At 47.4% G+C, this 27,287-nt stretch overlaps 1 protein-coding gene across 1 annotated transcript; it reads right to left on the reverse strand.

Annotated features, from left to right (window-relative positions):
• Window positions 1–47: 47 nt before the first annotated feature.
• Window positions 48–25,714, reverse strand: LOC118087459 (1,5-anhydro-D-fructose reductase). The gene is made up of 10 exons (XM_035120114.2): window positions 25,597–25,714; window positions 13,139–13,306; window positions 11,788–11,904; window positions 9,023–9,100; window positions 8,208–8,324; window positions 5,891–5,997; window positions 4,714–4,801; window positions 2,619–2,702; window positions 1,366–1,454; window positions 48–671 (listed from the first exon to the last, which is right to left on the reverse strand). The coding sequence occupies exons 1-10, from the start codon at window positions 25,666–25,668 to the stop codon at window positions 629–631; spliced, it is 963 nt and encodes a 320-aa protein (XP_034976005.2). The 5' UTR covers window positions 25,669–25,714; the 3' UTR covers window positions 48–628.
• Between the last annotated feature and the right edge of the window lie 1,573 nt (window positions 25,715–27,287).

Genomic DNA, 27,287 nt, shown 5'->3' on the forward strand with positions numbered 1-27,287 from the left:
AGTGAAGTTGCAAATAAGTCATGAGACACACGTAATCGTATTATGGTAGAATCTTTTTATTCATTCTGTGAACTTTCAGAGGGGGGAAATGGAACACACAACATTCTCCCTCATCCCAAGCACACAGAATCTTTTCAAACTGCAGGTGCGATGTAGAAAGCTGAGCGTGCATATAAAGTCAAGCTTTTAAACTCCAACTTGTGGGGCAGTTGCAGTGGGGCAGAGCAGAGGCGGAGCTAGCTGTGCACTTGGGGGTGGGGCTAGCCTTCGGGGGGGGGGAGTCGCACGCAGCGAGTGTCCCCCGGGGGGGAGTCACACACCCCTTAGGGGTGACACCTGGGGCAGACCGCACCTCCCACACACCCCTTCCTCTGCCTGTGGGGCAGGGTCACATCCAGCAAAAGCAGATGCACAGCTGAACCACCACCACCCCTTCCACCGGACCTCACTGCAGACAAACCAGTAGTGCTCATTTCACTTATGTCCCATGAGACACAGGAAGGACAAGGAGCAGTCAGCCTTGGGAGAGCAGAATTAACTCGCTTTGGTTAGATACAAAATGCAAAAGCTATATCCATTATTTCCATGCCTTGAAGCCTGGGAGGGGTGAGCGCTGTTGCTTGCAGAATCACTCATCCTTGGTAAAAGGGTAGAACTTGTGGGTCCCCATCCTGCAAGGAAAAGCAACACTCCTTAAATCACTGACAGCACGGCACCATCTTCTACCTAAAAGCTTTGCTTTGAACACTGTTTCCAAATGGAAACCATGCTTACAAAGCCTCATGTCCGCGTGAAGATGCTAAAGTAAAGTGTGGCAGCATCTACACTGGAACTCCCTGCCTATTGATATCAGGCAGGCACCTTGGTTGTACTCTTTTTGGCACTCTCTCACTGAGAGCTGGACCATAAAGAAGGCTGATCGCCGAAGAATTGATGCTTTTGAATTATGGTGCTGGAGGAGACTCTTGAGAGTCCCATGGACTGCAAGAAGATCAAACCTATCCATTCTGAAGGAAATCAGCCCTGAGTGCTCACTGGAAGGACAGATCCTGAAGCTGAGGCTCCAATACTTTGGCCACCTCATGAGAAGAGAAGACTGGGAAGTCAGTGTGGTGTAGTGGTTAGAGCGTTGGACTAGGACCTGGGAGACCATGGTTCAAATCCCCACTCGGCCATAAGTGAGCATGTGCCAGTCACTGCCTCTCAGCCTAACCTACCTCACAGGGTTGTTGTGGGAATTAAATGGGGGGACCGACCACATGCACCACTTGGAGCATCTTTAAGAAAAAGGTGAGATATAAGGCAATAAAATAATTACGTGTTGCACACCCTAAAGTGTCTGACGTTTTCAGCGCACAGACTCACCCTAAGATGTCCCAGGCCACAGCTCGTGCCCCACAGTGCAGCGATTCCAGCTTTTTCATTTCTTCATCAGTCATTCGGAAATCAAAAACCTATAAAAGAACAGAAGCAATGACTTTTGCTTGGAATTACTTGGCTTGGCACTGTGCAGGTAGGTAGGTGCAGTCTTTGAAAAGGAGAAAATCCCAAAGGACCTGAGGCCCGATATCCAAGACAGAAACTTTAAACCCCCTTACTTTCAAGTTGGTAGCAAAGATATTAATCGGTTTTTCTTTTTTTTAACAGCTTTCTCCACCACCCCAACTACCGGTACCTTTTGACACCAATGTCAGAGGGAGGCAAATTATGTGGGGTTATAGACTTTCACAACCCATGCTCTAAAACTCATTGAAAACTCAGTGTTTGGCCTTCCATTTGGCTGAGGTTACATAGGCGAAACCCCTCCCCCCCTTTTGTAAAAAAATTGGCCATTTTAAGTTGATATTGTTTAACTGTGATACTGGTCTTTTTGGGTGATAACCAACTAAGTAATTTCCACTGAAATTAATGAACCCAACTTAGTCATGTCCATTAATTTCCAGTTTGTCTGCTTGGGAAACAAGATAGTTGAATATGGTGATGTGCATTTGAAGATCTACCTTAATGCTATATTTTTATATTTATTTTCATGCGAATTTAAAATATGTGGTATACTCTCAGTGCTTAAGAGTCCAAAGGAACAAATATTTAAATAATCAAGTACACTTTTTCAAAAGAAGAGTTTTGATATCTATGGATAAAGGGACCCCTGACCATTAGGTCCAGTCGTGACCGACTCTGGGGTTGCGCGCTCATCTCGCATTATTGGCCGAGGGAGCCGGCGTATAGCTTCCAGGTCATGTGGCCAGCATGACAAAGCCTACTTCTGGCAAACCAGAGCAGCACACGGAAACGCCGTTTACCTTCCCGCTGTGACGGTCCCTATTTATCTACTTGCATTTTGACGTGCTTTCGGCAGGAGCTGGGACTGAGCAACGGGAGCTCACCCTGTCACAGGGATTCGAACCGCCGACCTTCTGATCAGCAAGCCCTAGGCTCAGTGGTTTAACCCACAGCGCCACCTGGGTCCCATCTATGGGCTTACTTGCCTCTTAATAGCAAGATCACACTATTCATACTTCAAGTAGCATCCTAAACTTCGGTCCTTTAAGCCTCCAGTCTGCAGCATCTTGAAGCGTATAAAGGTGTTAGCAGAAAGAGCTTGACATCTACTTTACCTTTGAATTCTCGATGATGTGAGCAGGTGTTTGGCTTTTTGGAATAGTGGCTATGCCTCTCTGAATGTTGAAGCGGATCAGAATCTGTGGAGACATTGGCGATAAGTAGAGACTGGTCATCATTTGGACTCTCCCATGTACTTGCTGTGTCAGGGAACTGGCAACATTCATCAACACAAACTTGGACATCTGCCTCTTTCAAGAGCCAGGACCACCAACCCAGTTTGCCTTGAACCAGCTGCCCACAAAGGCCTTGCAAATATTTCTACAGTGCCCTTGCTGTAAGCACTTAATGTGTGTATTTTTAAACAGAAAAAGGAAGGTGGTAATAAATAAATATTATTGGTAATAATAATAGTATAGCCTGCCAGGATACGTCTGTGGATGTTGTTAGTGATGCATGAATAGAAGCAGCTTCTCTCTCTGCAGGTACAATCCCTGGCCTCTGGGTACGGCTGAGAGATACCTCTGCCTGGAACCCTGCAGAGATACAGCTTTGCTTATCTTCCTTTGTCAGTTGTGGAAAAAGCTTCCCCCACCTGGTCACCTGGAAGAGATTCTTACTATCCCCGAGATACAGCAAGTAGCAGCTATGCAGTGCCAGTCAATTCAGCTTCCATGCAAGAATCTACCACCCCCTTCCTATCTTAGTGCCACAGCTTCTGTGCCCTGGTACATCCTTGTGAATATTCGGAGCTGTTCTATACACAGGATCAGATGAGATGATGTTGTAGCCCAATATCATCTGCTTTGCGCACAGAGTTCTCCAAGGTCTTTCCCAGTTTTGCTATCAGATCTTTTAACTGGAAGTGTCAGGGGCTGAACATGGGAGCTTCTTCATGCAGTTAAGGGTAAAATCCACACACATATAAAAATGTTCTGAAAATGCTTTTTTAAAAAGTGTTTTTAAAAATACATTGAATTTTCCCTAAGGCTTGCCACCCAGTGTCACATTGTATATTGCACTTAAAACACACTTAAACTGTTTTATTTGCAGCTGTATATCTGAGTCTATGGTCCCTCCCCAATCCTTAGACCAACAACAAAGGCCGTTCCTTGCCACTGCACTGACTTCAGAGAACAAAGGCACAAAGAGAGGTGGCTTAGGAAGGGGCCTTCTAGAGATCCACCAAAGTCAGAGCCTGACCAACATCCTGAAGCTGTTTATTAGGAGATCATTCAGGAAGAGGCATTCTAAAACTTTAAGGTATTTTGTTATGTTTTTAAAAATCCTTTATTGGATTTTTTCATTGTTCTTTCTAACTCATGTGAAGCCCTAGAAGTAGCTCAAGAAAAACTGTACATGCAATAACAACCATGATAAAGAACAGATTTTTTTTTCAATAAACCTTGTGGACTCATGTATTCACGACACTTTTGCTTCCCTTATCCCTATCATATGACTCTTTTAAATGTAATCAGTCACATGCTGAACGAAGGAGAAACTGTCTGACTGGATGTTAACTCAGCCGACAATAGCTTTCAGCAATTTGAACCACCATCACAAATAAGCAGGGCTTTGACTTTGGGAAACCAAGAGGCGATCTCCTTTCCTTGGAAGTTACAGCTTGTCAAGGCAAGGACTGGTTGAAATTGCCTAGTCAGGGCAGTGGTCTTTCTTCCACAAAGAGCAACAGCATCCTGATAAGACCAAAGATCCCTGCATTCACAGTGTCAGCTTGCCTGCCATGCAACTTTGGCCTTCGTCAACAGAGAAAGACTTGGACTGAACAACTAAGGGCAGGAAAATGGTAAGCACTTTAGAGACACAGACATTTTGAGCTGCTCTCCAGTGCCCTCCCCTCCACCCATCTGTCTGGGCTACTAGGCTGGCTGGCTAGTTAGAGAAACAATCTGTGCAGCGCTTGAGTGTCTGTGTTGCATGATTGGGAATTATTTGACAAGCAAAACTAATACAGTACAACACTTTCGAAACTGGTACCTTGCTCTCTGTATTCCCCACCCACCTCTGGTCTTGGGTCGTAACTCCTGACACACGCAGTCATAAGCAAAAAAAATAATGAAAGGTTTTCTGTTTGAACAGGTACCATTTGCACACACCTCCACACACACCTGCACACCTTGAACACTTTACCTGAGCTGGGGTTTTCCCATGCTTCTTAGCAATCTCCTTCACCACGGGGTCCTCCATGCCATTTTTAGGATCCAGAGGACCTGGAGGGCTAGAGGGAAAAGAGCCTTTCAAACTAAGGCTTTTGCATTTTTAATCAATTAGTTTTTTAAGTGGGTATATGCCTCCCTTCCCAAGGAGCCCGGGGCCATCAGCATGTGGATTAGGCAATCAAAGCTTTAGCCAATTAATCTGGAGTGGGGAAGGGGTTTGAGAGAGGGAAAATATCTTAATTGATAGGGCTGGTTTTCAATCTACTTTGCTTGGGTTGAATGTTTGTAGCAATGAATTAAAGAGAGAATGAGGTTATTAGGGGGTCTAACAGATGGTTGTTTTTGTTTATCAAATTACAAATCCTCTTCCCTTTCCTCAAGATATGAACACACATTTGAATCTAATCAACTGATTAATCACCTGCTTTTTAACTCGGTAAATCAAGTCGCAACACCTTTGGTGAGCTGACTGCTCCAGTGATTCTGGTTTTGTACCTTTTACATGCAAGAGCTGACCAGGTTGGGGGACACTTCCTTCACTCCCAACAGCTCAGTGCAAGCCAGGATGCCTTGAAGACACCTCCACTCCACCTGGTTTATAGGAATGAAGCTCCACTGGAGAACTGTGTCCTGACGTAACTCAGGGTGCCTCCACACTCTCACTATTTTTCATGAGGGATTCAAGCACATCCCCAAACTGTAGGGGTGTGTGTGTGTGTGTGTGTGTGCACCATTGAAGTGAGTTGGAAGGTTCTGTTGCCCTAGCACAACCAATCCACTTTAAAAGAGGGGAGTTTGTTTGCTGGGGGAGGTTTGGAACGTGATGGGGGGTGGGAAAGTGTGGAGTGACACATGGAAAGAGGGACTGGGATAGATGCAGGATGCTTATTGTCATATAAATAGCCAACCCAAAGAAAACAGAATGAATGCTCAATAGAGACTGGATATAATCTATTATCTGCCCTAGGCTGTGTGCGGGGAAATCAGGACAGATGCCAAGTCCACAAGCCACCCGCAGGGGCCCTTCTTTGCAGGCTAGCCATCCCACCGCCCCCACCTGGTATTGCCTGTCAGAGGAACTATTGGAGATGCATAAGTTGTGCAGAGCAGAACAGAGGGCCCTTAAGGCACAGAAGACAGTATCTTACAAGGGACGCTTGGGGGATGTCAAGGGGCTGTATCCTGTGAGGGCCATCTTTTTGGACTTGGTGAAAGCAATCAGTGCGCGCTGGGTCTGGTATACATGGCTCTCCACCTGTGGAGGAAAGAGAGAGAGCCTAGAGCATGGTGGATAGGCCAATCGCCTTCTAAATCCAGCCTGCGGTCGGTGCGGGAATCAGCGTGTTTTTACATGAGTAGAATGTGTGCTTTTATTTTAAATGCTTCTCTGGGTTATTTGTGGCGCATAGGAATTCATTTATCCCCCCCCCAATATATATATATATATATACATATATATATATAGTCCGCCCCCCCCCCAAGGTCTGAGGGGCAGTGGACTGGCCCGCTGCTGAAAAAGTTTGCTGACCCCTGGCCTAGAGAGTCATTGACAAGGAAATTGATTATGTTTCATTAGGGAAAACACAGCCCCAAATGCCTGGAAGCCTCTGCAAAATGCATCTGTTCTTCAAAATTTATACTCCTGATTTGGCAATGCGGCTCCGCAACCTAAGAATGTGTTCCAAAATGCATGTGTCTAGGGAAAGTGTGCAAGAAAGAAAGGGAAAGAAGCTCTGCAGCAATGTGTGTTATTAGGCAGAATTGCTTACAAAAATGTGTGTCTTAGGAGATGTGTGTGCTGCAATGCTGCTGAGTTTTAATGAGGTTTCTGTTTCTCCCTCTTCCAACCTGCTTCCAGCTCAGCTCTCTCTCTCTCACACTCTGGTTACTGTAACAGCAACACAGCTTTCTGTGTGCTGGAGCCGTAGGGCTTCTAAACATGCACCATGTGGAAATGTGGCAACCTACGTTTAAGAGAGGGAAAATGACAAACGGAGACAAACCAAAATGGAGAGACTCATTGCTTCCACCTCAAGGCGTTGGGCTTCTCATCTGTCCTCTTGGAAGAATGCTTCCAGGCCAAAAAGAAAATATTTACGTACTTTCCTCTTGAAATTATAGGAAATTGGCCAAAATATTGCATGGCTTTTGGTGCCCATTCTTCACCCCTGGGGTAGCTGCCCCCAAAGCATCTCTCCACCTCCTCCAGTTACACTACAGCTTTGTGAGCTACCCAAAGCCACCTGCTGGCATTCGGATAGGTTGCTGGACCAGCAAGCACCTGGAGACGTCTTCTTCTGCACTTATACGAGGCAGCGCAACATCTTCCCCCCATACTGGAGGCCAAACCTAGGGGGCGCCACAGGGTGCTACACCTGTGATGGTAGTGACTTGAGCAGAATGAAAGGCAAAGGGGGGCACCGAATTTTGCCCTTCCACAGGGCACCACTGAAATTTGAAAGACCAAAGTCCATCTCTGTATGATGTCGTGGGTTTGGGGAGTCAGCCAGGATAATACCCTTAGTCCCTTCCCATTACTGGGGTCCTATACGTAGTGAGGGTCAGAATCTAACAGAAGAGGTTGCTGGACTTACCAGGAAAGCTTTTTTGCAAGACAATGACCTTAGCTGGCCACATAAGTGTCCTTATCAGCATCCCAAAAGAATGGGCTAGGTTGCAAGAACTACAAGAAGTGATGGTGGGCCTTTCCTCCACCTGCTCACTAGCTGCTAGGTAAGAGAACAGTAGCCAGAGGTTCTAGTTACAGGTAGGTAGCCGTATTGGTCTGAGTCGAAGCAAAATAAAAAAATTCCTTCAGTAGCACCTTAAAGACCAACTAAGTTTTTATTTTGATATTTTGCTCTGTGCTGAATCCAAAGCTATGACTAATGGAGAAGCAAGATCTGTTGGGGTGCTGATGCTGTGAGCCCCTCCATCTTATGCTCAGGTTGTATATACAGTGGTACCTCTGGTTAAGAACTTAATTCGTTCCGGAGGTCCGTTCTTAACCTGAAACTGTTCTTAACCTGAAGCACCACTTTAGCTAATGAGGCCTCCTGCTGCTGCCGCGTCGCCAGAGCACGATTTCTGTTCTCATCCTGAAGCATAGTTCTTTACCTGAGGTACTATTTCTTGGTTAGCGGCGTTTGTAACCTGAAACGTTTGTAACCCGAGGTACCACTGTATGTGCAAATTACACCATACATCCTAAACACACCACTAGGAAACCAAGCCCAGGCTACGCATGTGGAACCCCTGGAGTCTCTCACTGCTTGGAGATTGGGGTGGCACATAACAATAAAGTCAGGAAACAAATGCTGGGAGATCATAACGTGAGCTTCTAAGGCCACCAGGTGCATCCTCAAGCAAGTGGGAATTTGAACCCATGGCCAAGGCTGTCTAACATGGCCTCCCTCCTCTTAGATGCAATTCTGACCCTTCCAAATGGAAGAAGGAGAACAATACCTGGAGAACATCTGGCTTAATCCTTGCGATGGAGAGCAGCCGCTCCAACTGGCACTGGTTGAAGTTGGCCACCCCAATACACTTCACCAGGCCTTCGTCCACCAGCTTCTCCATAGCCTGCAAGAAAAGGGACAAGTCCAAAAGTTTAAGAGCAGCTGGTCCCTGGCTAAGGATGATGGGAGTTGTAGTCCAAAACATCTGCAGGGCACCAGGTTGGCAAAGGTCACTCTAGAGGCAACAGGGACATGGGAGGGAAGAAGATCCGGTTGTGTTTTCTCTACACACAATGGCTGGTAGACAAAGGTGTGAAGCGGTAGCCCTGTGTGTTTTGAGGTGGCGTGGGCTGTGAAGAAAGGCCCAACCTGGCCTCGCCATTTCTCTAGGCTAGTCTGTCACTTATCTCCTGCCAGTCTCTGCAAAAATGGTGCTTAGGAGGAGGCCTATGGGAGAGGTGCAGGACGTGACCAACGAACTCAGCGTCTTACTGGTCAGAAAGGGTCAGAAGTCACAACCCTCCAAAGACAGGGGGGAAAGACTCTAGAAAGATGAGCTGCCCTCGCAGCATTGTACTCTCCCTCCACCAGGGATCCAAGGTATACTTTCTAAGAAGCCGCCTATGTTGGTTGCTTACTATGATTCTGTGTGTGAACAAGTCCCTAGGACAGGAACATGACCAACAGTGTAAGCCTAGCCATGACTACCCGGAAGTAAGTTCACTCCTAAGTCAGGACCCCCTTTCCTTGGTGGTGTCTCTATCAGCAGGACTCTGACCCAGCAGGCAACTTGTGGCAAAAGGCACAGTGGTTGTCGCTTACCTTCCACGTGTCCACGTAATCGACATCAGTCTGCAGAACCTTCCCATCCTTCTGGGGCAAGGTATCACCCTTGACGTTCTACACAAAGGAGAAGGAGAGCATGAGGGGGAGAGAGGCTCTGCTAGCCATCAAGGCATGGCTGTTCACACCTGCCTTGTCCCCACCCCCCCAGAGCAGGTGTACCTAAGCTCCTTTGCACCCTTGGCAAGGAGATGTATTGGTGCCAGTGGCATAGTGTGGGTTGCCAGGGCCCAGGGCAAGGAAAGTACTATTGTGCTCCCTGACCCATGGACTGTGAGCACTCCCTGAGTTCACCAGTCCAGTACTGAATAAAGTCAATGAAAGACTCTACCACGCGGACTTCTTATCTTATCTTCTATGTGCAGAGATTGAACCCCTTGAGACCTCTGCCCCAGCAACCCCCCACTCACCTCTGCAGCACCCCAGAGACCAACAGCACCAGCTGGCAAGGGGGGAGAGCGGCATGGGGTGGGGTGGCGCTCCTTGGCACCACCTGCCGATAGGCTGGGACGAAAGGGCAACAGCTTGGCAGTCTACCCAAGTGGCAGTCGCGGTGCTCCATGAGCTTTGAGCATGGCACAGAGCAGGACAAAGGACTGGTCAGCAGCGGGTATCTTTCTAAAGCCCATGAGGGTGCCCTAGCAACTGGGCACCATGAAAATCTGCTCCCCAATCCGCCCACATGAACTTTGGGAGATGTTCTGTCTGAGGGGGAGGGTGCACTGCTTTTTTTTAATTACCGTATTCTTCATTCATTTTTCTTTTGAAATTTTGCACCCCGCCAGTGACTTTCTCCACAGCCATTGGGGGGGGCTGCTCTGCTCCTCCCCTCCCCCCTCCTCCTCTGTCGGTCGGTCTGCCTGCCTGTTGGCCTGCCTTCCCAGGGCACCCCACCTCCCAAATGCTCCCACGCTTCAGCCTGCCATCGCCACCCACAGCCCCCGCTAGTTATTTAAAAGGACATTCTATGTGCTTTTAAATGTGTTTGTGGGAGGGGGGGTGTTATGGGTTTTCCTTGCTCTTGTTTTTATTAAGTATTTTGTGGTTTTTATTTTGCGAACCTCCCTGAGATCTTTGGATGAAGGTCAGTACAGTGGAACCTCGGTTTATGAACACCTCGGTTTACGAATTTTCGGTTTACGAACGCCGTGGACCCATCTGGAACGGATTAATTCACTTTCCATTACTTTCAATGGGAAAGTTCACTTCAGTTTATGAACAGACTTCCGGAACCAATTACACTCATGCTTAGGGTTAAGTACGCTTCAGGTTGAGTACTCCGCGGACCCGTCTGGAACGGATTAATCCACTTTCCATTACTTTCAATGGGAAAGTTCGCTTCAGTTTATGAACGCTTCAGTTTATGAACAGACTTCCGGAACCAATTGTGTTCATAAACCGAGGTACCACTGTATATAAATTTTATAGATCAATAATCAAATAGATTGTGAACTGACCAATGTGCATTTTTGCAAAATGCAGTACAGAAACAGATCACTGCCACCAGGTGGCGCCGGTTTCCCTCCTGCTGAACCTGAGACACAGATTATTCCTCTAGCACAGAGCTTTCCAATTTTTCATGTTGGTGACACGCTTTTTAGACATGCATCATTCAGTTTTGCATCATTCAGCGACATGGTAATTTTCAGTTTTACAAGCAAGCCAGAGGTTAAACCCCTTTCCAGCCTCAGGAGCAGCACCAACACGTGTGGCGACACAGTTTGGAAAGCTCTGCTCTACCATGAGCCGTACTGAAATGAACAGGACATGACTGCTGGCCTCTTGCATGGGTCCTGTTCATTTCTGCAAGGCTTGTGCTGAGGAGCTGCCCCATGGATCACTCTCCATGGGGCAGATCTGCCTACCTATTGCTCCATTGCTTCAGGTGAGCCCCACCTGTGAATATCCAAACTTCCCACACTGAACCTGCCAGCAGACCAAAGGCAGCCTTTATTCTGAGTTGCAAGTCTTGGTGCTACTGAAACTCAAATAGACATAAATGCCCCTGAACAGATGAAGAGTACTGCAATGCTTGGACTACTGCAATGCGCTCTATGTGGAGCTACCTTTGAAGGTGACCTGGAAACTACAACTAATGATCCAGAATGTGGCAGCTAGACTGGTGACTGGGAGCTGCCGCCGAGACCACATAACACCGGTCTTGAAAGACCTACATTGGCTCCCAGTATGTTTCCGAGCACAGTTCAAAGTGTTGGTGCTGACCTTTAAAGCCCTAAACGGCCTCGGTCCAGTATACCTGAAGGAGCGTCTCCACCCCCCTTCTGGCGGTTCCCTCGTTGCAGGAAGCCAAGTTACAGAGAACCAGGCAGAGGGCCTTCTTGGTAGTGGCACCCACCCTGTGGAACGCCCTTCCACCAGATGTCAAAGAGAAAAACAACTACCAGACTCTTAGAAGACATCTGAAGGCAGCCCTGTTTAGGGAAGCTTTTAATGTTTAACAGACTATTATATTTTAATATTATGTTGGAAGCCGCCCAAAGTGGCTGGAGAAACCCAGCCAGATGGGTGGGGTATAAATAATATATTAATTATTATTATTATGCATTTCCCTGACTCCTGCGTAGCCGCAAAGTGTATCTCCCCACCACCAACTCGGCACAATCAAGGGCTATCAGGTGGGGGCTTCCAGATTAGATAGAGCAGGGCATTTCCAGAGAGACCTTTCTGGGGAAACAGCTGGAAGAATGAGCAGCTCAGGGCAACCAAGGGGACTTCCATTTCACCTGAATGCCCATGGGAGAGTGCATTAGGTACAGATCCAGGCAATCCAGGCGCAGCAGCTTCAGGGTTTCCAGGCAAGCTGGCTTCACATCTTCAGGAGCATGGTAGCTATTCCACAGCTGCCAAAGGAAGAACATTCAAGTGAATCTGAGGAGACATGCATTTTAGAACAACAGAAGTGCATTGTGGCTGGATCAGGTGAGAGCCCCCCCCCCTTCTAGGACAGCAGCCCATTCCCTATATAAATCAGGCACCCCAATGGAAGGCCTGAGGACAGCAGCCCTTCTTGCTGTTGTTGTTCCTCGCAGCACCACAGGACACAGGCAGTCTCCCCAACCAGAATTTGTGCATGTCTAAAAGTTTGCACGAATTCAAAATAATTGGAAATTTTATTTACATATTGCTGTAATCTTTTTTTTTTAAAAGGCTTTTTTCAAAGGCTTTAATACAATGGTGGGATCTTCTCTGGAAAAACACGAGACAAATGAGGAGCATAGCGGCCAAGTTATCCCTTTTTAAAAGGGATTTTCCCTTATGCTGAATAGGCTTCCTCGCGAGAAAAGGGAAAACTTGGCAGCTATGATGAGGAGTGATAAACAAGGTAAACTTCATTGCCTTTGTATCTACCAAATGATGGGAAACGGAACCATCTGAAGGCAGCCCTGTTTAGGGAAGCTTTTAATGTTTGTATTTCGTAATTGTATTTTAATATTTTGTTGGAAGGCACCCAGAGTGGCTGGGGAAACCCAGCCAGATGGGCGGGGTATAAATAATAAATTATTAATTATTATTATTATAATATTATATAGGTAAAGGGGCCCCTGACCATCAGGTCCAGTCGTGTCCGACTCTGGGGTTGCGGTGCTCATCTCGCTCTATAGGCCAAGGGAGCCGGCGTTTGTCCGCAGACAGCTTCCGGGTCATGTGGCCAGCATGACAAAGCTGCTTCTGGTGAAGCAGTGCACGGAAACGCTGTTTTTACCTTCCCACCGGAGCGGTCCCTATTTATCTACTTGCACTTTGATTTGCTTTCGAACTGCTAGGTGGGCAGGAGCTGGGACCGAGCAACGGGAGCTCACCCCGTCGCGGGGATTCGAACCGCCGACCTTCTGATCAGCAAGCCCTAGACTCTGTGGTTTAACCCACAGCGCCACCTGGGTCCCTGATTATATTATATAACCAAGATGCAAATTTGGAAATCCGGTCCCTGAAATTTGAACTTGAAGCACTGAACTAGAAACTTCAGATTTTTGGATTTTGCTTTCAAAGCTTATTTCAGACCCAGCCTCCCCCAGGGACTTGTATTCATATCTTCATAGCTTCTTGGCAGCAGCAGCAGCAGCAGCAACTCACCTTACTGACAATGAAAAGGTCATCTCTCTTCACTACCCCTTCCTTCAGCACTTTCTCGAGACCTTCCCCGATGGCCCCCTCGTTGTCGTAAAAGTAGGCGCAGTCGATATGCCGGTAGCCATTTTTTATCGCCACTTCAATGGCCCCCTGGACAATACCTGGAGGAGACTGACAGGAAGAGAAGACATTTGTCTGACCCTTGGAAATGCAGATATCATACCCTCAAGACCTACCTTTCACAAAGACACGTGGAAAGCAGAGCTGATGCCTGGACGTGAGAGAGGAAGTCAGGGTTTAAGTGCAATATAGAATAAAAGCAGCAAAAAAATGATTAGAAATCGTTTGGCATCTCAGGCTCTCTTTCACCGGAGGTTTTTTAACAGTGGTTGGTTGACCATCTGTCAGAGATTCCTCCTTAGCTGTGATTTCTGCATTGCAGGGGGTTGGACTAGATGACCCTTGGGGGTCCTACCCAGTTTTAGGATTCCATGATGCTATGACTAATCTAGCACAGCACAGAACATTTGCTGGAAAAGACTGAAAAAGCAGAGTGGTCCGCCAAGACCACTGAGCAGGTTTCAAGTAGTCTGAGACAAGAAGACTTCAAGTATTAAAAATCAACATGAATATTTAGCGTGATGGATATGCTGCCTATTGTCTTCAACCACAAATCCACAGAGTCCCTATGACCACCTGAATTAAGCTCATGGACAGCTGGTGCTGCCTGGACCACAGCTTGGGAAGCCCTGTGCCAGGTTAAAAACACGTGCGCACTGGCCAGCAACATTAATTCTGAAACAATCTGGTTGATCTTCTAGGAAATTATGAAACAGACTTAAACCTTTCCATATCTAGAGCAAAACCGTCTTTGATCTGACTTGATCTGCAGCAGACACAAAAGCAGTCACTTGTTGGCCTAGAATCACAGAATTGTAGGGCTGGAAGAGACTTGCAGGGTTACCCAGTCCAACCCCTTGCAATGCCCAGATCTCAGCTAAAGGATCCTGTTAAAGACTTAAGCCAGGCACCCCCAAACCTCGGCCCTCCAGATGTTTTGGACTACAATTCCCATCTTCCCTGACCACTGGTCCTGTTAGCTAGGGATCATGGGAGTTGTAGGCCAAAACATCTGGAGGGCTGCAGTTTGGGGATGCCTGGCTTAAGCAGTCAGGTGCTCTGTGGGGGCATGATCTGACATCCCGAGCAGCGTAAATGCACATCTAAACTGGGGAGGGGTAAACACTGCAGGTAAACAGCCCTTTTGTGGCCAGATTTAGGGGAACAACCCATGGTCTGTGGGGGGGGGGAGAACCGGAAGAAGCAAAAGTCAGACCTGGATGAATTAACTGGACACCAAAACACCTGTCCACCCGTTGAGAGGGGTGTACACGAGGGCTGGGTACTATTTATTTTTCTTGCTAAGCAAGAACTTGATAGCACAACCCATTATCTTGAACTGGCCCTTTTCCATTTCACGTCAACAAGGGCTGGATCAGAATTTGAGCTCTGCCTATTTGAACAGAGAAGAAAGGAGCTCCTTTTGAAACCACTGGCTTTATTTGCCTTGTGGCCGAGTTCCTCAGGCAACCCCAGCGCTCTGGGCAAGGTGAGGCACAGGAAGATGCTCTGGGCCTCCGAAAAAACATACACACAACCTCCTGCCACAGCCAGGCTCCCTTGCTTTGCACCTTTTCTGGTCTCATCACCCAGGCTCAGTTGTCCTGCCTCACAAGAAAGAAAGAGGCAAGAGTTCAAATGAAAGCCAATGTGGTGTAGTGGTTAGAGCACCAGGCTAGGGCCCTGGGTGGCCAGGGTTCGAATCCCCACTCCGCCATGAAGCTCACTGGGTATCCTTGGAGGCCAGTCACTGCCTCTCAGTCTATCCTACTTCACAGGGCTGTTGTGAAGAAGGGGAGAACCAGGTAGATCACGTTAAGCTCCTTGGAGGAAACAGTGGTAAATAAATGGAATTAATAAAATAAAAATAATAAAAATGAATAAATAATACAACCCCAACCCATTATTAGGCCAATAGGCTTAATTAGGCCAATCAAAACAACACAAAATAGTGTATGAAAGCTTTTGAGAACTCCAGAAAGAGGAGGTATAATAGCCATCTTCAAATATATAAAGGGCTGTTACATGGAAGAAGCTTGTTTTCTCCTGGCTCTGGAAGGTAGGACTTGAACCAATGGTTTCAAGTGACAAGAAAAGTGTACAATAGTGGTTACTTGATGTGACATTGTAATGGGGGCACGACACCCCACCAAAAGCTTGGAGAAAGTGCTGTAGGCGTCAGTCACAAAATGGCTGCCCTGGAGGTATGGCACAGCACGAAATGGCTGCCACGTGGAAAAGAGAGACAGGAGGACCACATCTCTGTGTGGGCATGCTCTACCTAGTGCAGCCTTCTTCCTCAATGGGTTGGAAGGAACCTACATCAACTGCCACACTTGTGGGAAGTGCCAATCCTGGCAACCAGTGAAAGGAAGGCATGGCTAAGGGGACATCATGTAGGATTGGCTGAGGCCGTGCAAACAGGATCTGAGCAGGAAATGACCTCTTGTGCATGGTGGATTTTTGAGGAGATATATACTAAGAGGCTTCTGTGAGCACCATGCAACATGCTACTTGGCACACCGGTGTCCCCGGGCACTGTGTTGATGATGCCTGTTGCATAACCTCTGTTGTTGCTCAATAAGCAATGGACAGAATTGGGACAAGATGGCCCTTTGGCTCCCTCCCAACTCTACAATTTGATGATTCTATATCCTCCTCAAAGACTTTGTGCAAACAAATGAGGACGAAAGCTCAAGAAACAGGTCATCTGGATATGATCTTAGAGAGCTGGCTTCTGCCAAAGGTTCTCTCGTAGAGGTAGAGGACATTCCTTCCATGCCTCTCTCTCAGAACTCCCTGCTCCCCGGGGGAGAGGAAGGGTTAGGCCAGTGTAAGTCACTTGTGCAGATGTGCCCTCAGGTGGCTTTCTCTCAATAAGTTTCACAGCTGGCTCAACACTCCACTTAGCTTGCAGGGTGTGGATGGGATTAAGCTGGCAGAACAGTCGTCACATGCCTTTGCGTGCGGCTGTGATCTCGGCAAGATAACGCCCAGTGGAGATGGCTGCCAGCTTTGCAGAACAAGGAAGCATTGAGCGAGAGGTCGGGCAGGCTGGCTCCGTGTCGGAGGCACAGATGCCGACCGTTCAATGCAGCCTCGGGGCTGGCAAGGTGGTCGGGGGGCCTTGTGTGACACGGCAGAAGCCTCCTTCTGTAAACAGCCAGGCTGGGAGGCTGTCCTTCATTTGCGCTTCAACTATTGTCCGAACATTAGTCTGGGTGGAAATTGAAATAACGGACAACCTGCGCCAGGAATTTGAGGTGCAGATTTAAGCCAAATGGTTTGAGCAAGAATGGGGCCTTCACCCCGGAGGAACAGCTGAGGAAGCGACTTGCAAGAACTAGCCATGGCAGATCCCAGCCCACCTCATTCTCCATCCCAGCCCACCTCATTCTGACTGCTAGGGTTCTCCATCCTAGAGAGAGACAGTCAACTCATGGCTTGTGTAGGGGTTAGGTTCTGAGATTGTGCATAAAGTTGAAATTCAGTGTAGCTAGAACAACCCCAGAACTGCCCCTACTTTTGACCAAGCCTACTTTTGTGTAGCCAGTGCACCAAGCAGCAGGCCTTGTCCCACCCACCCCGGCGCAAAGCGGCAAGGTTTTAAGCTCTTTGCCTTGCTTCGCGGGCTTTGGGAAGCTCCCAGAGCCCAGTAAGCAAGCCTGAGAGATTAAAAGCTCTCACTGCAGCAGGAAAGCCCACAGTGGAAAGAGGTCTTAATCTCTCCGACCTGCCAAGTTTGTGAAGCTGCAATTGTGCAAGTCAAATGCAAGCAAGTTGCAAGGGCTGTACATCATTTACAAAGTGCTGTGCATTAGACTCTCCCCCCCCCCACAACCCTGTGAGGGAGACTGCAAGTGACTGGGTAATTTGATTTAACAATACCACTAGCCCAACTACTGTATGGCGCCCCATTTATGATAACCTCTAAATTGGATGCATATGAGAAAATCCAATCAGGTTTTTTAAGATCTATATTCCTAACGCCCAAATGCGTTCCTAATGCAGCCTTACGATTGGAAGCTGGACTACAGGAAGTAGAATCTAAAGTACTGTATGGCAATCAGCTCTACAGTACTGGCTAAAAGTGAATAAGACTCCAAACGGCCTTCAAATTTATATTTATATTTATCTCATGAACAAAAGAAGATGATGATAATGATGTGAAATAAGCAATGAGAGAAAGAGAGAGAGGAGAGAGAATCTTGTCCTATTCTTACCAGAAGCCACACCATGTGTCATAAGAATTTGTACCCCTGGGATACTTCAAGGAATCACACAGTGCATTGCTTATCAGGCTTCCTGAAACTCGGCCCTCCAGATGTTTTGAGACTACAATTCCCATCATCCCTGACCACTGGTCCTGCTAGCTAGGGATCATGGGAGTTGTAGGCCAAAAAAACATCTGGAGGGCCAAGTTTGAGAAAGCCTGGCTTAGATTGTGTCCTACTTAATGGGCACTCTGACAGATATGGCTCCCTTTCTGTTGAGATGGCGCAACCAATCGTTTCCTATTCTGCAGCGGGTGGGCAGTTGGAGTCCTCTCATGAGGACTGGAGGTATAGCAAGGTTTCCCAGTTTGCAGAATCCAGCCTTGCATGACTGCAGCTGGCTTCACTTGCTGCACACATATAAGAACATCAGAAGAACCTGCTGGATCAGGCCCATCTAGTCCAGCATCCTGTTCTCACAGGGGCCAACTGGATGCTCCAATGGGAAACCTGCAAGCAGGATCTGACCACGAGAGCCCTCTCCCCTTCTGTGCTTTCCAGCATCTGGGATTCAGAAGCATTGCTGCCTCTGACTGTGAAGGTAGATTGCAGCCATCCTGGCTAGTAGCCATCGATAGCCTTCTCCTCCATGAATTTGTCCAATCCTCTTTTAAAGCCATCCAAGATGGTGGCCATCACTGCCTCCTGGGGGAGCGAGTGCCATAATTTAACTCTGTGCTGCGTGAAGAAGTCCCCCCCCCTCTTTGCATCTCAGCCAAGATTAAATCGGTTATGCAGCAGGGGACGGCGGAGGAGGGAACTGAAGCTTCCAAGCCTTCCATCTGGGCTTACTTAATTTTGGGCTTGGCCTCAGGAAATACAACTCAAAACCTGTGTCAGTCAAGCGAACGGCATCTTAATTCTGAATTGTGGAACGGAGCCAGTGGAAGCCTTTCGTGTGGGAGGACAAGAACAAATGCACAGTTTTCTGTGAAATGCACAACACTAAGGCAGGCCCCGTGGCTGCAAAGAGAAAAGTTTTGCTGCCCATAATAAGTTCTTTAAAAGTCCAAATGGACTGTTTGGGAATTTCCTGTATTTGTAAAATGAATTCAAGAGCCGTGTAGATTAGAACTTTTACAGGGTTTAAGAAGAAAGGACTCCTCTGCCTTTCTGTAAGAACTAGCGCTTTGGAAAATGACAACCTGATCCTATTGCATGTTGCTCAGAAGTCAGTCCCACCAATTTAAATGATACTCAACTCCAACATGTGTATTTAAAACATAGAATTGTAGAGCTGGAAGGGAACCCAATGGGCATCTAGTCCAACCCATTGCAATACAGGAAAACACAGCTTTTAAAATCCCTGACAGAGGGCCATCCAGTCTCTATTTAAAAACCTCCAATGAAAAGCCCACCACCTTCTGAGGGAGTCCTCTCAACTATCAAATAGCTCTTACCGTGAAGCTGAGGCTCCAATACTTTGGCCACCTCATGAGAAGAGAAGACTCCCTGGAAAAGACCCTGGTGTTGGGAAAGATTGAGGGCACTAGGAGAAGGGGACGACAGAGGACGAGATGGTTGGACAGTGTTCTCGAAGCTACGAACATGAGTTTGACCAAACTGCGGGAGGCAGTGCAAGACAGGAGTGCCTGGCGTGCTCTGGTCCATGGGGTCACAAAGAGTCGGACACGACTCAACGACTAAACAACAACAAAAGTTTAGTCAGAATCTCCATTGGTTCAGGTCCTACCCTTTGGAAAAGCAGAAAACAAGCTTGCTCCATCTTCCAGGTGACAGCCATTTAGATAACCGTATTAGGGGATGACCATCATAGCACCTCTCCGTCTTTTCTTCTCCAGGCTAGACATACCTAAACATACACCTGTTTTGCATTTCCCACGTATATTGTGTTAATACTCATTGACTAGAATGTAAAATATGATTTTGCAAGAGGCACTTTGCCACATTCTACCCTGCATCAAGAACATTCACTTGATTATGCAGAGAGCACACAAGAGACTCGTTGATACTTTGAGCACCATGGGTAAAAATATTTGTAAAAGGTTGTTTGTTTGTTTTTTTAAAAAACACCCTATAATATATTGCTACTATTTAATTGCTACTATTACAAGGGACCCAGGTGGCGCTGTGGGTTAAACCACTGAGCCTAGGGCTTGCTGGTCAGAAGGTCAGCGGTTCGAATCCCTGTGACGGGGTGAGCTCCCGTTGCTTGGTCCCAGCTCCTGCCAACCTAGCAGTTCAAAAGCACATCAAAATGCAAGTAGATAAATAGGAACTGCTACAGCGGGAAGGTAAACGGCGTTTCTGTGTGCTGCTCTGGTTTTCCAGAAGCGGCTTTGTCATGCTGGCCACATGACCTGGAAGCTATACACCTCGGCCAATAATGCGAGATGAGCACGCAACCCCAGAGTCGGTCACGACTGGACCTAATGGTCAGGGGTCCCTTTACCTTTACTATTTATTTAGATGTACAAACATAAGAAAAAGACCCGTCAATATAGTAACCACAATCGGATTCCAAATATGTATCCTTAATGTGCATAAGAAACCACTTTAGAACATACTTTTAAAAAACAAATTAATGCCACAAATGTGTATAGATCTACAGTGGTACCTCAGTTTAAGTACACAATTGGTTCCGGAAGTCCGTACTTAACCTGAAGCGTACTTAACCTGAAGCGAACTTTCCCATTGAAAGTAATGGAAAGTGGATTAATCCGTTCCAGACGGGTCCGCGGAGTACTAAAACTGAAAGTACTCAAACCAAAGCGTACTTAAACCGAGGTATGACTGTACTGCGAAATAGATATTGTTTATTGCCTTTTGGAACACATGTTTGCAAACTCTATACATCTGGCTTTTTCCTCTCCATTGTAAATTTTGTATAATTCATTCTCCTTTTGCATTTTGCATTTTTTTTGGAAACAATAAAGTGCTTAAACAGATTAGAATTTACCAGCTCTGTAACTTTGCAGTAGATTAAAGTTAAAAGCATTGAATAAACCACTGTTCAAAAGTGGCACCAACCACTTTTGGATGTGACCCTGTCCATCCATATTCCATTCAGGCAATCTGACCCTCTGCTTGAAAATGGTCCCTTCCCCCACCCCCACCATAATCCTTTTACGTATTTATTTCATTTATGTTAATTTCTATGCTGCCTATCTTCATTATGGAACTGATGGCATAGAGTCAACTGTAGTTCAACCCACATCACGCCCATCCCGTTACCCTAAGCCTGCCCACCAAAAACTGCCCCAAAGCTGCTGTCATTCTTTGATGCCTTTGCTAGGAAGACCCTCTTTCTCTCTTCTTCGGATGTCACAGCGAGCCTGACCTCAATTTGCCAAGCGGGCAAGACAGTATGCTTTGCGTTATGCTGTTCTCAAAGTCAGAACGTGAGTGGGTTTGTTTTTTTGTCCTGAAAGAAGTCCTGCCTGGAGCAAGGTTTACGCCAACTGGAAGAAATTTTGTGTTTGTGTAAACAAAGGAAATTGGTATTCTGGCAAGGAGGGGAGAAGACTGGCTGGCGACTGGCGTGAATTATGCTGGGCTGCCGGGGGGGGGGGGCAGGGAGCCTACCTACTGAAGAACCCAGACTAAAACATCCCCTCTTCTGCCAGAGTTTCTTCTTGAATTAAGAATGGCCTAGTTCAGTGATGGCGAACCTATGACATGCATGTCAGATGTGACACGCAGAGCCCTCACTGCTGGCACGCGCCCCATTGGCCTATTCACACTGCTGTTGTTGTTGTTGTTGTCCCCTCCCCATTTGTTCTCCTGCTCCTCCTCACGCTACAGCTTGTCTCCGCTGTTAAAAACCAGATCCTTTTGTTGTTGTTGTTGTTGTTGCTGGTAGCCAGAGTTTGGTTTTTAATCCTTTCTGTGCTGTTTTTTCTGGTGCTTTGGCAGACTATGATTGGGTGTAACAGCGTTCATTTTTAACCCGTTATGTGCTGGTTTTGTTGGCGCTTTGGCAGACTATGTTGGTGCTGCGTGTTAGTTCCAGCGAAGGTATTATTCGTCATTTATTTCTCTTCTCTTTCCCCCCCAAAAAGCGCAGCAGCTTTGGGGCACTCCCCCCCAAAAAAGCAAAGTAACTTTTGCACACACACCCAAAAAAACCTCCAAACTTGGGTCAGCAGCTCCCCCCAAAAAGCTCAACAACTCTGGGCATTTTGTGATAAATAAGGGGTTTTTGGTTTGGTTTGGTTAAATAATTAGTTTTTGGTTGATTAAATACAGTTATATATTACAATTATACATTTTTGTTATTTAAACTATAAATATCGTGAAATTATGGTTTTTTTCTCGAAGTGACACACCACCTGAGTTATGTTTGGTTTTTGGGCGAATTTTGACACACCAAGCTCAAAAGGTTGCCCATCACTGGCCTAGTTATCACAGGATGCCCAAGGGAGGAGGAATGGTCTTCTTTATTTTATGTTGTGTCCTATAGATTTCTTAAAGTTATTCTTGCTGATTTTATACAGTTTAATGATACAGCCTGCCCTGAAATTATTTTTATGGTGTATATCTGACACCCTCCACTATAAAAACTAGCAGCCTAGGCCTGAAAGAGATGCCCGTCCCATCCCGTTCCCCACCCCCCCCCCCCGCCCGGTGCCACAAAGCATCTTAGATCGGGCCATGCCAACTTCAGTGAGCAGTTTCATGGCAAATAAGAGGACCAGTATCTGCCAGCCAGGGTGGGCATGTGCTATCTTCAATATTGGAGGTGGGGTGCCTGCCCCCCTTCTACCCTGCAGGGTTGTTGTCGTCAGGAAAGCCTGGGAGAGAACCTGCCTTTTGTTCCCTTGGAGGAAAGGTGGATTTAAAGCAGGCATCCCCAAACTGTGGCCCTCCAGATGTTTTGGACTACAATTCCCATCTCCCCCGCCCACTGGTTCTGTTAGCTAGGGATCATGGGAGTTGTAGGCCAAAACATCTGGAGGGCCACAGTTTGGGGATGCCCGATTTAAAGCGTAAAGAATAGTTATGGGGACAATAACATTGGCCTCCCCCACAGGATTGTTGGAGTCTTGGAACAGCCTTGGTTCTAACTGCATTCTGAGCTGCTTGACCAGCTGACCCCTGAGATTCTTTCCAACTTTACAATTATATGAATCACGGTAATATTTGCTGGGGTCACCGCCAGCTGACAGGGGTGTTGATGTGCTTGGCTCTGCCTTCCCCCAAAAGATGGGAGACAGAGAGAGGGTGGATGTTCCGGAGCTCAGCTGGGGCTTGGTCGCCTGGGGCGAAGTAGGGGCCTTTCTGTCGGACAAGGAAGGTGGCCAAGCGCTGGTTCCTCTCCTTTCCCTGCCTTGCCCCAAGGCGCTTCCAGGCTGCCCAGGATAGGATAAGATTTCCAGAGCGAAATGTTTCTTATTTCCTCTTTCCGTCCAGCCAACGGACTCTTCCCACCTGCCAAAGTCTTCTGGACAGGGAGAGCTGCTGCGGGGCAAGATGGGGCTGGCGAAAGTTGCCAACTTGCCCCGAATGCAAGTTCCCCCTCCAGAGCAGTTTTCCCCAACCTGGCACTCCCCACCCAGATGTGCTGTATACTGTTTTTCACATCTGCATTTTAATAGTTCGTTTTAGAGCTTGGTTACTTTTCAACAATCGTCTTCTATAAGTTTTAAGCTTTGTTTTCTCTTTTATCTGTGTCATTTTAATTTGGGCAAGTCACTTTGAGTCCCAGCCTGGGGAGAAGGTGTTAGCACACACACCGAAGACCAGGGCCACCAAGCCACCACCACCCCCGGTAAGCATCTGCCGGGTGTCTTCTTCTCCCTCCAATAGCCAACTGTAACACGAACCAGGCTCTCAGAGTCTGGACACGTTATCTGCAGAGTTCATCCAGCGTTAGCGTGGTTTGCAGCAGCAGCAAGAAGAAGAGGAGACTCAGAGAGAAGTTCTTGCATATTTACAAGCGTTTATTCTAAAGCATCTCAGAAGATAGACCAAACGTGTCTTTCTTCATCAGCAAAGCAAAGGCAAGTAACATTACAATAGCACAACAAACGGAAGTATACATCATGATGTGACACATTCAACATCCTCTTCCAAGCCTGTTCCTGTTTAAGGTGGAACAGAATCTACTATGAAATCCTAACAGAAGGATATGGAGTGGATAATTATAACGGTGGTTACAATTGCAGCCCAAGCTTCCAACAGACCCATCTGGAGGGGTGTTTTAGTCCCCCCAAACAGGCAGAGGGCATCCGATTGAGGAAGGGGGTGCTCCTACACCCCAGAATTGAAAAGAGGGGCGTGCTCATAAGCCATCTCCCAAAGCTGATTCGCTTTGCTTTGCAATGGCCTCCCCTGCACTGTTTTCATTAAAAACCACAAAGCATTTTGTTCTTTAGGTTAAAGAAAGTTCTTTGTCACCTGTTATCAAGAGCTCAAAATGAGCGTCATTAGCATGGGAACGGCTAAGCTGTGCTCACCAGCAAATCATGCTTTGGGCATTAGAGATAGGATGACCAGCTACCACTGACCCCCACTTTGGAGATTGGGGGTGCGTAGGATTAAGCTTCAGACCACTGGTTCCCAAACTTTTGGGGGCCACTGCCCCCTTGGTTCCATAAACTCATCTCCCGTGCCCCCACCCTACCCTATAAAAATGCATGAAGGCAGCAAACTTCCTTTCTCCTTTCCTCCCAGCAGCAAGTATTCAAAGGTAGACTGTCCCTGAACATGGAAGCTCCACCAATCCTTCATTAATTTGGGGAAAGGTTTTATTTTCCTTACCCAAAGCTATCTAAGCTAGTGGCCTCTATTGAATCTTGTAGTAGCATTTAGAAAGGAGTAAAACCTCTGTCTTATTTGCTAAACTCAAAAGTCTCTCCCCTCCCTCCAAAGTTTAGATCAGGGATGGCTAACTTCTGGCCTGCAAGATTTTAAAAATCATTAAAAAAATTATATACCACTTGATTATAGTAAAGTTTCCAAGTAGTTTACAAGAAATATTAAAATTCTTAACAGAAAAACAGTTTCCCTCGCAGCCAGCTCATCCCTTCACCACCCACAAAAGATCACAGCTACAGGTAAGAACTTGAGAGTCAGTGTGGTGTAATGGTTAGAGTGTTGGATTAGAATCTGAGAGAGACCTGGGTTCGAATCCCCACTCGGCCATGAAGCTCACTGGGTGACCTTGGGGGGCAGTGACTGCCTCTCAGCCTAACCTACCTTGCAGGATTGCCGTGGGGGTAAAATGAGGAGAGGGTGAACCACGCTCTCCCACCTCGAGCTCGGCAGAGCAGAGAAAAAGGGAGAAATATAAATGCAGTAAATAAATTAATAATAAGTAAGAAGATGGTGGCTGCTGGATTAGTGGCCCACTGAGTCCAGCATCCTATTCTCACAGATGACTGTAGGAAACCCACAAGCGGGGAAAGAGCACAAGAGCCCTCTTTCCATTCCTAATCCCCCCCCCCAAGCATTTGCACTGGCTCCCCATCTACTGCCAAGCCAAGTTCAAGGTCCTTGTATTAATCTACAAAGCCCCTAACAATTTAGGTCCAGAGTACCTCAGAAACCCTCTGAACCCTCAAATCCCAGCTCAGTCACTGAGATCATCTGCAGGAGCATCACTGGCCATTCCTCGTTGGTGAGGTGCATTTTACAACAGCAAGGAGCCGAGCCTTTAGTCTCATTGGCCTAGTGCTGTGGAACTCTCTGCCACAAGAGATTCAGCAGGTGCCTTCTGTACCAACTTTTAAGTGGCTGCTGAAAACTTCACTATTCCACCAGGCCTATGCAGGCAATTAAGAACCCATCTTTCCATAACAGCTCACCGGTTTCCGATTTAAACTTTTTAAAATTTACTGGTAGTTTTGATTGTGTGGTTTAACATTCAATTGTTGTAAATGGCTCCGATACCTTTTCTGGATAGTGGTGTGTAAATGCCTTTCTAAATAAACAAAACAAACTGCCACTGACTGGGGAAAGGCGCATTTCTCTCAAGTGAATCCCATAGCCATCCCTAAATTGGGAGAAAGTTTTGAGGAGGTCTGGCTCTCGGCTTCCCACCCGGTTTCCTGACAGTGAGAGAGGAACAAAAATTAAAATGAGCAAGGCCTCCTTTTTGCTTACCAGCCAGGTCCCCAGGCCAAGCTGAGGCATCTTCTTGCCAGAAGGCAGAGTCAGAAACGTAGTGGAAGCCATCGGGACTCTTCGGAGTTTGGTTTCTCTCAGCTGTTGCCTTTCCCCATCCCAGGCGCTGGGTTTTTAAGCACGACATCCAGGAAACTGGGGGATTTGCAACACCCACATGCTCCCCAGTCATTGGCTACGTTTGCAGCCAATGCAAGGCTCAAGGATGAAAACTTTTACATAACTATCTGAAGCTGGACCGTGAAGCCCCACCCTTCAAAATACATAAAGACCTTATACATTTTAGATGGGATGTGTGCATGTGATGGCATGCCTGCGAGGGTCAGGGAATCATAGAATGGTAGAGTTGGAAGGGACCCCATTGGTCATCTAGCCCAACGCCCTGCAAAGCAGGAATCACAATGAAAGAGAGAAAGCTTTGTGCTTGCATGCGTGTGTTTGCATTGGCCATGCAAGGCTGGCCCAAGACATTTTGCTGCCTGAGGCACAGTACAAGGCGACACCCCTCGTTATTCCTTGCACAGAAGCCAAGTGGATTGACTGTTGAGTCTTACCTCAGTACTGGGAATCGGACAGCATTTTCCACAGCACTGACAGCCCTTGTACCGTAAATAACTCTGTCCTTGGAGAGAGAGGGGGGGGGATGGCCCCAGAGCTTAGAAGGAACAGCCAAGGCGCTGTTGTCCATGTCTGCCATCCGAGGCGATCGCCTCACTTTGCCTTGTGGCAGAGTCGGCCCTTTGGCCAGGACTACTGTTGCCATGGGGACACGGGTGGCGCTGTGGGTTAGACCACAGAGCCTAGGGCTTGCCGATCAGAAGGTTGGCGGTTCGAATCCCTGCGACGGGGTGAGCTCCCGTTGCTCGGTCCCAGCTCCTGCCCACCTAGCAGTTTGAAAGCACGTCAAAGTGCAAGTAGATAAATACGTACCGCTATAGCGGGAAGGTAAACAGCGTTTCTGTGTGGTGCTCTGGTTCGCCAGAAGCGGCTTTGTCATGCTGGCCACATGACCTGGAAGCTGCACGCCGGCTCCCAGGCCTATAACGCAAGATGAGCGCCGCAACCCCAGAGTCATCCGTGACTAGACCTAACGGTCAGGGGTCCCTTTACCTTTACCTTTACTGGTGCCATGAACTCTCCAGAAGGATGGCAGGCGTCGGCTGTGTACATTCAGTGCAAAGAATTCTGGGCATTGCAATTTGCTAAGGGCTGCTGGGAACTGGGACTCTGTGAGGGGTGAACTACAGTGCCCAAAATTCCCTGGAGGAAAGAATGTTTCTCAAATGTGATTTAAAGGGATCCCACCCTGAGACTCATTTAGATGTATTTTTGAGCAAATTCATGGAGCGTGAAAACCTCCATGTTCAGAGGCACTCTATCTCTGAATACCAGGCACTGGGGAACAAACAGCAGTATCCCCCATGCCTCCTTTGCAGCCTACCCAGCTGCATCTGCCTTGCCGCTGCCACAAGCAGGGTGCTGGACTAGGTGGGCCTTTGACCTTATCCAGGCAAGATCCCTCCTCTTCAGGGAGGGGGGAATTTGCGGGCGGGACCCGCTCTACGCATCGAGCAGGGGGGCGTGTTCGGCCCCCTGCTCAGCCTATCCTGCTGCCAGTAGGGCCCTGGCTGGCCAATAGGGCCAGGTTGTGGGCGGGGTTACCTCCTTCA

Source organism: Zootoca vivipara, chromosome 6 (genome assembly GCF_963506605.1).
Source record: "Zootoca vivipara chromosome 6, rZooViv1.1, whole genome shotgun sequence".
In the NCBI taxonomy this organism is placed as follows: domain Eukaryota; kingdom Metazoa; phylum Chordata; class Lepidosauria; order Squamata; family Lacertidae; genus Zootoca; species Zootoca vivipara.

What these genes read in the sequence shown, in the direction of transcription:
- LOC118087459 (XM_035120114.2), bottom strand. Translation starts at nt 25,668, where the DNA reads ATGGCTTCCACTACGTTTCTGACTCTGCCTTCTGGCAAGAAGATGCCT. An exon ending in TTAAGCCAGATGTTCTCCAG is followed by an intron (nt 5,998 to 8,207) that starts GTATTGTTCTCC and finishes TTTCCTCCACAG; the next exon opens with GTGGAGAGCCATGTATACCA. An exon ending in GTGGCCTGGGACATCTTAGG is followed by an intron (nt 672 to 1,365) that starts GTGAGTCTGTGC and finishes TTTTCCTTGCAG; the next exon opens with GATGGGGACCCACAAGTTCT.